Below are 13636 nucleotides of genomic sequence, written 5' to 3'. Positions count from 1 at the left end.
GACTGCATGAATATTGCTGCTTTATGCCATGCTCCTGCAAGAACCTTGCAAACTCATTTAAGAGGTACTCTCCCCCTCATCTGACCTTAGGCATTTTATTTGCAGGCCTGTTTCTTTTTCAACCATAGCTTTAAGAGTTTTGAAATGCCCAAAAACTTCACTTTTCTTTTTCATAAAATACATCCAAACTTTTCTGCTATAGTCATCAATAAAACTGACAAAATAATGACAGCCTCCAAGAGATGCAGCTTTAGTAGTCCACACATCAGAGTGGATTAATTCCAATGGCTTTTTACTCTCTTGAACATGTCTAGGAAATGGTTTCCTTGCCTGTTTTCCAAACTGACAGGCTTCACATACCTTATGCATTTCTGCAACCTTGAATGTTGGCAATCCTGCAACAATATTTTGGGCCTGCATTGATTTAAGTCGCTGTATATTAACATGACCAATGCGTTTATGCCAGATATCAATATCTGCAACTACACCGGTCCCATGTGCAAACATTGCTGCACTCAATTCAGACATGTCTGCATCCAATGTAAACATTCTGCCCTTCTTCTTTCCTTTTGCTGTCAAGCGACCTTTATTTTTCATATCCTCAACAAAGCATCCATGAGGATTAAATCTGACCTGCAAGCCCTGCTCAACCATTTGACCAACAGAAACCAGATTCTTGGTGATATTTGGGACATGAAATACATCGGACAGGTATTTCTTTTTCCCATCCTGCATAGACAAGGGAATTTTCCAATCTGCACAATAGGATGTGCAGTATCATCACCAGTCTTCACAAATCTTGGTTTTTCCATTTTTCTTGCATCCTCCATCCATTCTGCATGACCTGTCATGTAGTTTGATGCACCTGAGTCAACATACCATACATCATTGCTTTCTTCTGCACTTGTCACAAAATTGTTCATGTGCTGCACCATAAACAAGTGCTCATTTCTGTCATCACCCTGTCTACTAGAAGATGCATAATTCCCTTGTTGCAGTTTTCTATTCATGATGTCATTCTGCTTTTTATAGCAGTCTTTAGCCATATGACCCATTTTACCATAGTAGTAGCATTCAACATTACTGTTTGCATTTTGGCCTCTTTGCCATCCACCACGACCTCTTTGGCTCCCCCTGCCTCTAGAGTTACCACGTCCTCCTCCATAGGACTGGTTTTCTTGAGTTTGCTGCATATTCTGATTTCTACCACGGCCTCCAAATCGGCCTCCTCTACCTCTGCCTCTACCTCTTCCAGCATTTGAGTAGAAGACAACTTCTTTTGAAGTTCCTCCTGAAGAAGATGCACCACCATTTCTCTGCTCCTCAAAAATTAGAAGAGCAATCAACTCCTCAAAATCAGGAAATCTTTCATGAACTGAAATGGATGTCCGAAACTGTGCATAATCCTTTCCTAGACCATTCAAGGTCACAGAAACTAAATCATCATCTTCCACTGGCGAGCCAATGGAAGCAAGTGCATCTGCAATCTTCTTAACCTTCATGTGGTAGTCATTGATGCTCATATTTTCTCTTTGCACATTATGCAACTCTTGCTTGAGCTGCATTTTCCTGGCTTGCGTATTTGTGCTATACATTTTTGATAAAGTATCCCACGCCTCCTTTGGCGTACTTGCATCCTGAATATGCACAATCATAGAGTCTGAAATACTGATAGACAGCCAGTACATAACTTTCCTGGCTCTCTCATGCCATGCTTTGAATGCCTGCATTTGCTGTTGATTGGGAACATCAGGAAGAACTGGTTCTTCTTCATTTCCTGCAACAAATTCCCAATATCCTTTTCCCATAAGGAAATTCGTCATTCTAAACTTCCATGCCTGGAAGTTGTTCTTGTCAAGCTTTTCAGTGACAATCTGTGAAAGAGAATCAGACGCCATTACAGAATACTGCAAAAAATTCTGTCACTGCAAAAAACACAGCTTCACCCTCACAAGGGCAAATCTGCAAAACTGGCGAAAGTGGTATTTGACCACATAGTCACTTCCTAGTGACGATTTTGCATAAACAGGAATCAAGGAGGATTCTGTAACTCCCAATGTCTCTGCACATAAGCATACGATGCAATTTCTGTGGTAACTTTTCACCGACCTGTAGAACAGTGGTCGCACAGCATAAAACTGGGCCTTTTCCTGACTGCGTGCGGAAAACTTCCGCCTCCAAAACAGGCCCCGAAATGGCCTCAAATAAAAAAAAAAGGTCACCAAGGGCTAAAGCCATCTCCCGCAGCATATACTGCCCTCTTGCTTCACCGCGAAGGGCGTCTCAACCTGAGACAATGCACTCTTGCAATTTCCGGCTGTGCTACCTGCAGAGATCTGCTCCCAAAACAGAAAATGAAAGCAACACTGCTCCTCTTACCAGAACACCGCGAGCTTGGCTTGCTTTCTTGAGCTCCTTACCACGAACAAGGCTCTGATACCATGTCAAGATTGTGGGAGAGAAGGAAGGAGTCTCACTTGTAGCTTTCTTGCTTGCACAATGGGGGAATACACACAAGAGTGGAGGCTGAAAATAGTTTTCCTCTTCTTAGTTGTGTAAGCCAAAAAAAGAACTCTAGTACAAAGAAATAGAAGAACCCTAGATATGGGTCTCAAACCAAACTCAACTAACTAAGGTGGCATACTAACTGAGCCACGAACTAGAGTAGATAAGGATAGCTATCATGTAGCTATTATTCAGGGGCGGTGTACCAACCGCATCTGCAACTGACAAGTCGGTGACATAAATACACAACGGTCACCCTGGCGTATCACGAGTGGAGCTCAATATCTCAACATTTCTTGGAAATGCTTGAGTGATGGGCTACAACTAATAATGGTTAGCTAGCATGTAGTACCATACAAGAGGCATGGACTAATGAGTTTCCACACAAACCAATAACCACCGTCTTTTCTATACATTTCAATATGACAAATGCATATAGGTACACAAGTATGATTGGAATATGGCTCAGCCCTTGGGGTCAAATCATATGTGGTCCTAATCTTACAAGAAAATATAAATTGCATACTTTTAAATTACAATAAAAATGCATCATATATTGAGCTTCAAAGTAATATTAATGGCAAACTTCAAAGTGAAGATCCATGAATCATAAAAGAGTTCAGACTCTAAATTCCAAGTCTAATTTGTAAGCTAAATTTTAAAACATTGGAAACAATTCTAATACATATATGAATTGTGATAGATCAAAGTGGCATGAATCTACTACTAAACCAAGGTCTAAGACATCAAGATATACAAATATCAAATTAAATTGTGTAGGAAAAGAGAAAGGCATGCAGCAAAAGCCAAAGCAATAGTTTTATTAAGTTGAAACAAGTGGTTCACTTCTAGGGATATTTTGGAGGAAAAGTTTGGCGATGAATGGATTTTGAAGACTCTTGAGTAGGACCACATGCACTAGCTAAACAATGCCTTGTTCGAGTAAAACAAGATGCAATATGGCTCACTTTGATTATTTGTGGATGTTAAGTGTTGAAACTTACATGAGGTGATTCACCTCTTAAAGAAATAATAAAATTTTGGGGGTTATTCTCAAGAACAAACCCAAGACTAGAGTTCAACACAATCTAGAGGATCAAATAGCACCCTAACTAGGTGATGAGACATGTACTCGTAAGCTCAAGTTATCATTTCTATGACTATTCCACTTGTATGAAGGTCCAAAAAACCTCTTCCAAGGGCCAACATTTAAAATTCACCAACTTAAATCTAAAGCAAGCAAAGCATAATATGATCAAATAGACTGTAACACTATACTAGATGCTTGATGTAAGCTCCGAAACACTATGTAAGAGGTGAAATTTGGGCAGAAAGAGTTGATCACACATGATTTTACCTTATGGATGTGCATGTAAGCCTGTCTACGTCTCAAGAATCAAAATCTATGTGCTAGAATGCCTTTGGAATACAATATAAATTCTAACACTATCCTTTACTTTTCAGAGTAAGACAATAACATCAAATACATTGGAAATTAAGATTCACGATTAGAAGTCTTTGCCATTTGTACTCAAGAAAACCTTTTACATAATGTTTAACTTCAAGCAATGCTTATATATATATTTCACAATCATTAGTGGTGTATGTAGGTCTAACAAGCATTCCCAAGTATATCCAACCAACCAATAACAATAGCATATGAGAAAAATCCATAAAAAGTATGCAACCAAATCACTCATATTATTTCTTTTATAAGCATATGATAAGATTTCAAGCTAGGGAGTGGATATAATTTTGATCCAATTACTCAATATCCTATTAAGAGAACCAACTCCAGCACATGCCTACTTGATGAATAAGCAGTTTATGAAGGCTGTATATTTAAAAGTTGTAGCCTTTTGGTTTGTCTTTTATATATTCAATCTGGAATGCATTTTATACATGTGAATGTATTGGTAGAGCTCAAGTAAATGATTTTACATGCATAGAATGAGAACATTTCTTTCCTTATATTTTTGGGTTTTTCTATTCTATGTATACAATCACCCAAATGCATGTAGGGCGACTAACCTTTGCTTTCTTGTTGCTTGTTGCAATTTGGATGAATCTTGATGTGTAGTAATGATCCAAGGATCTTGCAAGCTTACTCTTGATGCTCTAGTCACCCTATAGCTCCTTCCTCAATTTTGCTAACAAAGATGATGATGACGACAATGACGATGATGATGATGAAATGCACCGTATGTAGCTCACAATAAAATGTTATAACTGAAAGCTTTGCTTATGGGAAAACTTAAAAAAGGTTGCATAAGCAACATTTTCTAGTTTGTATACACTGTTATATATGTCACAAAAGCCAGCATTTATGTGTGATTACTTTTGCATCATCTATGTGAATTTGTTTAATTGTGTCGCTTATGCAGTACTTTTGATTTTGATTGCAATGCAAAAGCCCCTAATCTCTTGTAGTGAAACACGTCCAAAATGTCACAAACTCGAAATGCATCCAATTCTTGCAAAACTCAAAAAGAACCTTTGCATGCCCTACATGTCTCTTGCACATATCTTCCACAGAGGAACAAGTTGCATATGATTAACAACCCATGAAGCACACATGTTCGAAATCCATGAAAGTGATTGCACAAGTACTTGAATATCTTGAACTTGTCAATGATGATATCTTCTTGGATAACCCAGCCCATATTTGTTAGATTAAAAAGTTATATAGCTTATCCATTTGAATAATCCAAAGCAATCTCAGCCAATGAATAGCTGCAAACAAATTGAATGGTTGCTTTCTTGATAGTTATGACTTGCTCACTTAAGGGTAAGAACGCCTTTAGGCTGGGGGTCATGTCACTCATAATAAAACAAAAGAAAAAAGATGGTAATAAAGAAAGAGGGGGTGGCCGACAGTGTCTATACCAACTCAGGGCTAAAGGCGTGACTTTGCAGCATATCGCCATTGCCATCTCGATTACTCACTGTCAGTGTGCACTCCCTCGATAGAACTGCTGTAAAACACACACACACTGTCTCTCTCTCTCAGTAGTAGACGCTAGCTATGGCCGTCTCGATTACTCACTGTCAGTGTGCACTCCCTCGATAGAACTGCTGTAAAACACACACACACACACACACACTCTCTCTCTCTCTCTCTCTCTCTCTCTCTCTCTCTCTCTCTCTCTCAGCCTCAGCTCAGTAGTAGACGCTAGCTATGGCCGAGGCCGTGCCTGCAGCTGCCATCGACGCCATCCTAGTCCCCTCTGCCGTCCTCATGCTGCTCGGCTACCATGCTTTCCTCTTCTTCAAGGTCAAGCGCTCGCCCTGCCAGACAGCCATGGGTGTGAACCACAAGGCCAGAAGGCTATGGGTGAAAGAGATGCTCCGTGTAAGCCATCCATCCTATCATCATACACTCTTTCACTACTACACGAGCCTTGAGCACTAAATCTTATCTCTCCTATCCATCATAGAGTTATCATTCTTGTCATACGGTTAATTACGATCACCATTAGCGCTTAGTTTACTTGACTACTTTGTAATATGTTATTGTTATCATTATTATTATTATTATTAAAGCATGATCAATTCAATTGTGATATTTGTGATTGGGCTTCATCCCATCTCTCCACCTCTACTAGATGAAGACACTATAGAGTTGCTTAATCACACATTTTTGAACTTGAGACCTGCCATTACTTGTACACCCATGCTATTGACTAGACTATCACTAGTCGGTTATTTTGTAAGATGTTAGCCCTCAATTGGGGTACATAGGTGGTTGTTTCATGTGTGCTTTGCAAAAAGGGATTCCTAAACTAACATTTACATGAAGCCTTCATATAGGATAAGGGCCAACTTTAAATTGGGTGCCAAACAATAAACACCTTGGAGCTAGTCATGTGACCCCAAAACAAAAAGGAATATGCTAAGAATCTTGCTTTGGTGTCACTCATTGATTTGTTAAAATGTATCATATTATTGGCTCACAAGTGTACCGATGTCTTGAGAAACCCCCTAAAATTGTGTTTTTAAAACTATATATAAGGTTTTAAAAGTTATTAAATTTGATGTCAAACTCGTCAATTTCTCTTGATGTCCTCTATATGTTTATGTGTTTAGACTTTTTATAAAAAAAGCAAAAGGTGAAATCCCCCCAAAAATACATCTCTCCATTAGGTGTTCTATAGTTGACCCCCTTGTCTTATAAAGGGACTTATGAAGTCAGAGATTTCTATACACAAAGGGTCCATGTGTCATGTTTCCTTACTCTTTCCCCCTTCCCAAACCTCTAAACGAGTATTACTATGCAATACTATGTCAATTGATAATAAGATTGATAGATCAAGATTGCCCAATATTACAATACTTTGGATTCTAATGATTGCCGTGAACAATGGTTATTTCAAATATATGGTAGGTAGTGTTATTTTCCTTCTTACTATTAATGATAATTTGCCTTTGAAATAGGGGATAACTAGTGATACTTACTTCTCTCTAGTACTTGTGAAATAATATGATAAACTCTTTTTCCAATAAGGATTTCTCACCAAATGAGGATTTTCAAGGGGTGACCTATTTGCACTTATATTTACATATTATTTATAAGTTTATGGCATTCATCACACTCGCTTACTGATGCCTTGGTTTTGGTGCAGGACGATTGTAATAATAGTGTCTTGGCTATCCAAACTATACGTAATAGCATCATGGAGTCCACCTTGATGGCCACCACAAGTGTGCTCTTAATAGCAGGGTTGGCTAGCTACTTCACCTTGGCTAACACTCTGAACCAGCAACCCTTAGTGGTGGTTGGTGTTGGAAACACGAGTGTATTAGGGATTGTTAAATCCCTTTCTGTTCTAATATGCTTCTTATTTGCATTTCTATGCCATATCCAAAGCATAAGGTTCCTCAACCATGTGAATTACATGTTCAACATCCCCCTCAACACCCCTCTAGATACCACCAATCATTTCATCACCGAAGGCTATATTGTTAATTTGCTAGAGCATGGAACCATCCTTAAATCAGTTGGCTCACGTACCTTGTATGTGGGTTTTCCTTTATTACTTTGGCTTTTGGGCTCCATAGCCATGTTCTTATGCTCACTCATACTACTACAATGTCTTTGTTATGTTGACTTTGTGGAAGTAGATGCTAGTGCAGGAGACCACATGAATGGAAGAAAGAAGGTTGATGACAACATTGAGCACATAGATGATCGTTCATAGAAATGGAATTATCTAAATCACAATCCACTTCATATATAGAGAAAACTACATGGAATTCTCTCTTTATGTTGGATGTCTATTTGAGTGTAAACATCTGTGACCGATATAAGTGTTGTTTGTGTCATAAACGAAAGCTATGTACATGAATACATGCTCATCCTTTGTTTATGTCTACTAGCATGAAAATATAATAACTTTTGAGGAGAATAAGTATCACATCAAGGTTGAATTGATTCACTAAGGTTTCCATTGAGAAGGGAAATAAAATTTTATGTATAAAATAGATAGCATGACCGAACCTTCTTAGCACATATATAGCATGTGTTAACAAAATTGCTTTGTCACTCTCTTTTAAGGACATGACGTGGTAGATATACACATGAAAAATAAACTATATTCATATCATGGACATTATAAACTACAAAACTCAGTAGTTACAGTCATTCAATTAGAGGCAATGGTATATGATTGACTACATGTGTGTGTGTACATGAACAATGTGCATTTGTATATAGGCACACACACACATGCACGCATGCACGCACGCATGCATGCATACATGGACACATACGGTCACCCCCCTCTCTCTGTCATAGTGTTAGGTGGTATGTTTCATGGATACACATTGATTTATGTGCATGTGTGTGTGTGGGTGAGTGTGTTGTGTGCATGGGTGATGTATTAGGGGTAGTATGATAACTATGTTCCTTTTGACATTTCTTGCCTAACTATTAGATACTAATCTCTTGACCCAAGACCCCAAAGTAGAACTCAATCAAATAGTTTTTTGATTTGTAAGTAGAGTGCATATGTGTGTAATCTAAAAGGAAAATGGCGATTACACTTCTCTCTCACCTCTTATAGTCATCAATGAGTGCCCTTGATTGGTGTTTGCAAATTTCATTTGTTACACGATCATGGGTAAAGAGCACAAAATAGAGACATGGAATCAATACAACTAGTGTCAACATTGGTGGTGTAGTCATTCCATTATGTTGCAAAAATTACACAACACAACATATAGAACTTGAACAAGGAATAGACAATAACATAGAAAAATAGGAAATTTTCTAAAATTGCAAATAGACGTATAAAAATATGGCTCTATTCAATCATGCGAATTATTTTGTTACATGATCATAGGTAAAGACCATAAAATAGAAACATGGAATCAATACAACAAGTTCTTTTGTACTCTTTGCCAACCTTGGTGGTATAGTCATTCCATTATGTTGTAGAGATTACACAACACAACATATAAAACCTGAGCAAGGAATAAAGTGTACATAGAAAAATATGAAATAATTGAGATTTCTATAATTGCAAATAGACATATACAAATATGGCTCTATTTAGTCATACTTCCACTATGAAGCTTAGATGGAAATATAAAAAATCTAGGTGGAGAATTTAAGGATAGTTAAAAGAACTCTAACTAGATAAAAGATAGATGATCATGGTTTTGAGGGGGTCTTCCTTTTATAACCCACAAAGGTAGTCAAGTTGGCCTAATCCACATACCTATTAACCTTCATTGTTGGTCACGAAATATTCCAAGGGATATTCCTTTTACCATTGGGTGAGAGGTGCTCTTCTGAAACCCCTTTATCATTGGGTGAGGGGTGTTTCTTTGAGACCCCTCCTAGGGGAGGCACTACCCCTATTCAGCACTAGCCTCAATGGGTGCACCTCCAAAAATCTAAGCATACCATGTGTTTGAAGAGTACATAATTCTTGCTACATAGCCATTGATTTATGTATATGAATTGAAAAATACATGTATAGAAATGATTCGTACAATGACATGACTTATGATGGTTAAGAACTGAATAATTAGAAAAGATACATATGCATTGTAAAATGATTTGACATATATAGTAGTATGACCTATAACGTAGATCCTTATGATTAATACAACAACACTTTCTGGTTAATTTCAAAGAACAGCCTTTTAAAAATCAAACTAAAGCTCTTTTAGAAGGTAAACTCAATGAAATGTATTTGAACTGGAAACACAATGACATGACTTATGATGGTTAAGAAATGAATAATTAGCAAATAAACATATGCGCTATAAAATGACTTGACATATATAGGATTATGACCTACTATTGAATTGAAAATACAGCTAATGCATATGAGCTAAAAATACTAAACATATAGAATATTCATACAATTGACATGATTTATGATGGTTAAGAGCTTCAATCATCATGAGATACATATGAATTACTAAAGGACTTGATTTAATATAGATACATGAACTACTATTTGACATGTATGTGACCTAACAGGTAAAATTATATGTATTGTATATAATTGTATGAATTGACATAAATAGCCATATGAAATTATACAAAAATATACTAATTTCTATAAGACTTGTTGCATGCACTTGCTATTTACATTTGCTATATGACTTGGCATATGTAGCCATATGCAATGCTATACAAGCTATAGTTTGAAGAAATATTCCTAGTTTATAGATAGGAGATGATACCTACGATACATGAGCACTGACATACATAGCTACATGACTAGTACAAACAGAAATATGACCATGTATATGCAATGCTATATGGATTACTATATAAATCAACCACTATTCTAAGCCATGACTTACACATATATAATAATTATTGAAAAATACATTTCTTCTTGATACACAACTCATGATAACTATATTGCATATGAGTTAGAGGCCACTTGTGCTTAGCCGTCTACATTTACTTGTACTTACCCACTTGCATACATGTATGTTGTAGGTGAAGGCCACTTGTCATTATCACTTTAATATTTATTCAAGACAATAGAATAAGGGAAGACAACACACCACACATTGTGACTATTAGAGTTCCCACATTCTCTCTCTCTCTCTCTCTCTCTCCATATCTCTTGCTTCTTTTTGTGCTTCCACTCTTGCTCCACCTTTTGATGGTATCAAAGTAGGCATTCAAGGAGCTTCATTGATATTGCATTCAACTTGAGAAGAGAGCTTGACTTATAACTTTCATGGCAACCCCATATCAGCCTATTTGAGGTATACATTGGCTTTCCTACCTTCAATACATGTTCCAGTTGGTTAAGGATCTTTCCAAGGCTTAGCTAAGCCTTGTTGAGTGCTTATTAAGTTGAGAAGTAGCCATAGCTATAGAAGTCATGGACAATTATGGTAGCTTGACAACACTTTTGGATTTTGGCCATAACAAAAGGCAAGAAGAGAATGACAAATCTAAGTAATCACATAGGTGATTCCACACAATATTTAGTTCTATATTTCACATAACTTAATGTCTATATATTGAATGCCTACATGCTATTCGGGTATGCTATATGGTTATGTTGATGCTTGGTACTATTGTTTATGCTTAGATATGGTTGTGTTAAGCTCTACATCTTGGATAGGTTGTGTTTGGGTAGTTGCTATTTGCTTTAGTGATTTCCTCTTGCGGGCTTGAAGACTTATTAAAGGTATATGCTCGCAAATATATACATGATATATCTTGGGCACATGGATGCTATGAAATCTATGCATGAGCTTCCTTTGCTAGTTTGGATACTTTAAATTTGCTCCAATGAAAGTACTTAGTTTTTTTAACACATAGCTTAGTTCTTTTGAGTTAGTGGGAGACTTACTTATGCTCTCTTGGTTTATGCATATACTATCATTGTAGAGTTTATGATTGTGGGCTTTGATTTGATACATTTTACCACTTATTGTTAGTGGGTTGTTAGTGGTGGATGCATGCTTGGCATGCATTGTGGTATGCATATATGTAATTGACACCTTGGATATTTTGATATGGTACTCTCAGTGGTTTCTAATACACTGCTAGTTGCATTCTACATCTTGATTGCCACCTGGATCTTCTTGGTAGTGAGAGCTTATTCTTTTTCATGTTTATATGCTACTTATTACAAGTTTATGGACAACCATGTTGAAAATCAGTTTTGAGTAATTCTTTTGAGAGCACATGCTTGTATTGACCACTCTAGTGCTTCTTGCTTATCGATAGCAATCTATTGGCTCAATCATTCTCTTTCTATACTCTTTTTGGATTGGGTTTTGGTATAATAGCCCATGCTCTCTTTATTTGGCAAACATAATGATAAGTGCTTCAAATGCTTCCAATGATAGTGCTATCTTCAACATAGAGAAGTTGGATGGTAATAACTCCCAATATTGGAAGATTCAGATTTGGCAGGTATTGGTGTAGAAGAAGCAAGTCAAAGCCATTGAAATTAGAGGACCAAAAGCTAGAACTTTATGGTGTAGAGGAATGGGAAGAGCTTGATGAGCTATGTAAGTCTACCATCATTTTATCATTGTCAAAAGTACATATACTTTAATGTGATTAAGACGAGGGGTGATACTTATGCATTATGGAAAATTATTTGTGATCTCTATGATAAGTAGAGTCTTGCAACTTAATTATATTACTCATGGATCTTTGCATGAAGGAAGGGAGTTCAATGTCTTCTCATCATTCCATTTTAAGTCAGCTTACTTCGTAGGGCCTTAAATTTGAGGAGAATGTCAAGTATCTTTTTTTTCTTGTCATACTACCTTGAATCTTGGGATACATTCCATACTACTATGAGTGCAAACTCTCCTCAAGATAGCTTTGAGCTCAAGGATGTAGAGGTTGCTTTTCTTTTACTAAGAATATAAACAAAAAGAATATTGATACAACCCATACTTCCCATGCAATCACTGTGAGAGGCACACAAGATGGTAATGGGAATAATAATCATGGTAGAGACTCACTATTGAACAAGGCAAGTCTAAGTCTCATGGGAAATCAAGAAGCAAGTCATGTGGTTCTAAATCCTGTCTTACTTGTCATTATTGTGGGAAATAGGGTCACATACGGCCGATATGCCATAAGATGTCCAATGATAGGTGCAAAAAATGAAAAGGAAAAGAGCAAGATAATGGCAAATATTTGAATGATTGTAGCATGTTTCCTAAGTCTAGTGTTAAGATAGAATAGATAAATGCATTGGAGTACAACTTAGATTACTACACACTTGTTTCTTTATCACTTGATGCTACTCAATTGACTTATGCTCTATCTTCTTACTCTTAGTATTAGCTTCTTGATTCAAGAGCTTCATTTCATTTTACCCTCCTACAATATCATTGGTTTTATACATACTGTATTGTCACAAGTTTGGTTAGGCTAGCAGATGACATTGCATTAGATATTGTCACAAGTTTGGTTAGGCTAGCAGATGACATTGCATTAGATATTATTAATACAATTGACGTGAGATTGCAATTTGGTACTAGTGCTCCATTTGTAGAGTTGATTTCCATCTCACATGTATCACCATATTCAAGAAAGATGCATTTGATGGACTTTGGATCTAGCTTATTGTATTTGTCTTTGGGAATATGGTAGAAATCCTCACATCCAAAGACACGCAAGTGTGCAAGGGAAGTTTACTAGGACATACCTCCTTTGCATCTTGACCATTTAGAGTAATCTATGGGGATTTGTTAATGAAATGGATGGTAGTAGTAAGTATTTCAACCCAAAAATATTGTTGTAAGCCTACTTGACTAAGCATACTACAAACTCTTTTTTTAATAATCCTATTCATGCACTCTGCAATACCATTCCAAGGTGGGGTGTATAGGGCAGTCAAATGAGGCTTAATACCTCTCTCATGACAAAAGTGCTCAAATGCCTTAAATACATATTCACTCCCATTGTCATATTGTAGGTATTCTAGCCTATGCCCAACAATTATAGCAAGAAAGTGTCAAAATATAGCTAATACCTCTTATTTCTGCTTAATAGGATAGACCCAAAATTTAAGTGAATAATCATCAATAAACATCATAAAGTACTTAGCACCACCTAATGAGTGACATGATATGGGACCACAAATATCTAAATGAATAAGACCCAAAGGCTCACCCATGT

General features: G+C 36.9%; 1 protein-coding gene across 1 annotated transcript; it reads left to right on the top strand.

Moving 5' to 3' along the window:
- The first annotated feature begins 5391 nt into the window (after positions 1–5391).
- On the top strand, positions 5392–7877 carry LOC148021075 (uncharacterized). The gene is made up of 2 exons (XM_087698926.1): positions 5392–5857; positions 7128–7877. The coding sequence occupies exons 1-2, from the start codon at positions 5684–5686 to the stop codon at positions 7701–7703; spliced, it is 750 nt and encodes a 249-aa protein (XP_087555052.1). The 5' UTR covers positions 5392–5683; the 3' UTR covers positions 7704–7877.
- Positions 7878–13636: the final 5759 nt, after the last annotated feature.

Source organism: Lygodium microphyllum, chromosome 18 (genome assembly GCF_053477565.2).
Source record: "Lygodium microphyllum isolate KBCC chromosome 18, Lygodium_microphyllum_v1.1.10, whole genome shotgun sequence".
Lineage (NCBI taxonomy): Eukaryota > Viridiplantae > Streptophyta > Polypodiopsida > Schizaeales > Lygodiaceae > Lygodium > Lygodium microphyllum.
The sequence above is the reverse complement of the archived record's forward strand: the minus strand, read 5'-3'. Positions and strand labels throughout refer to the sequence as shown.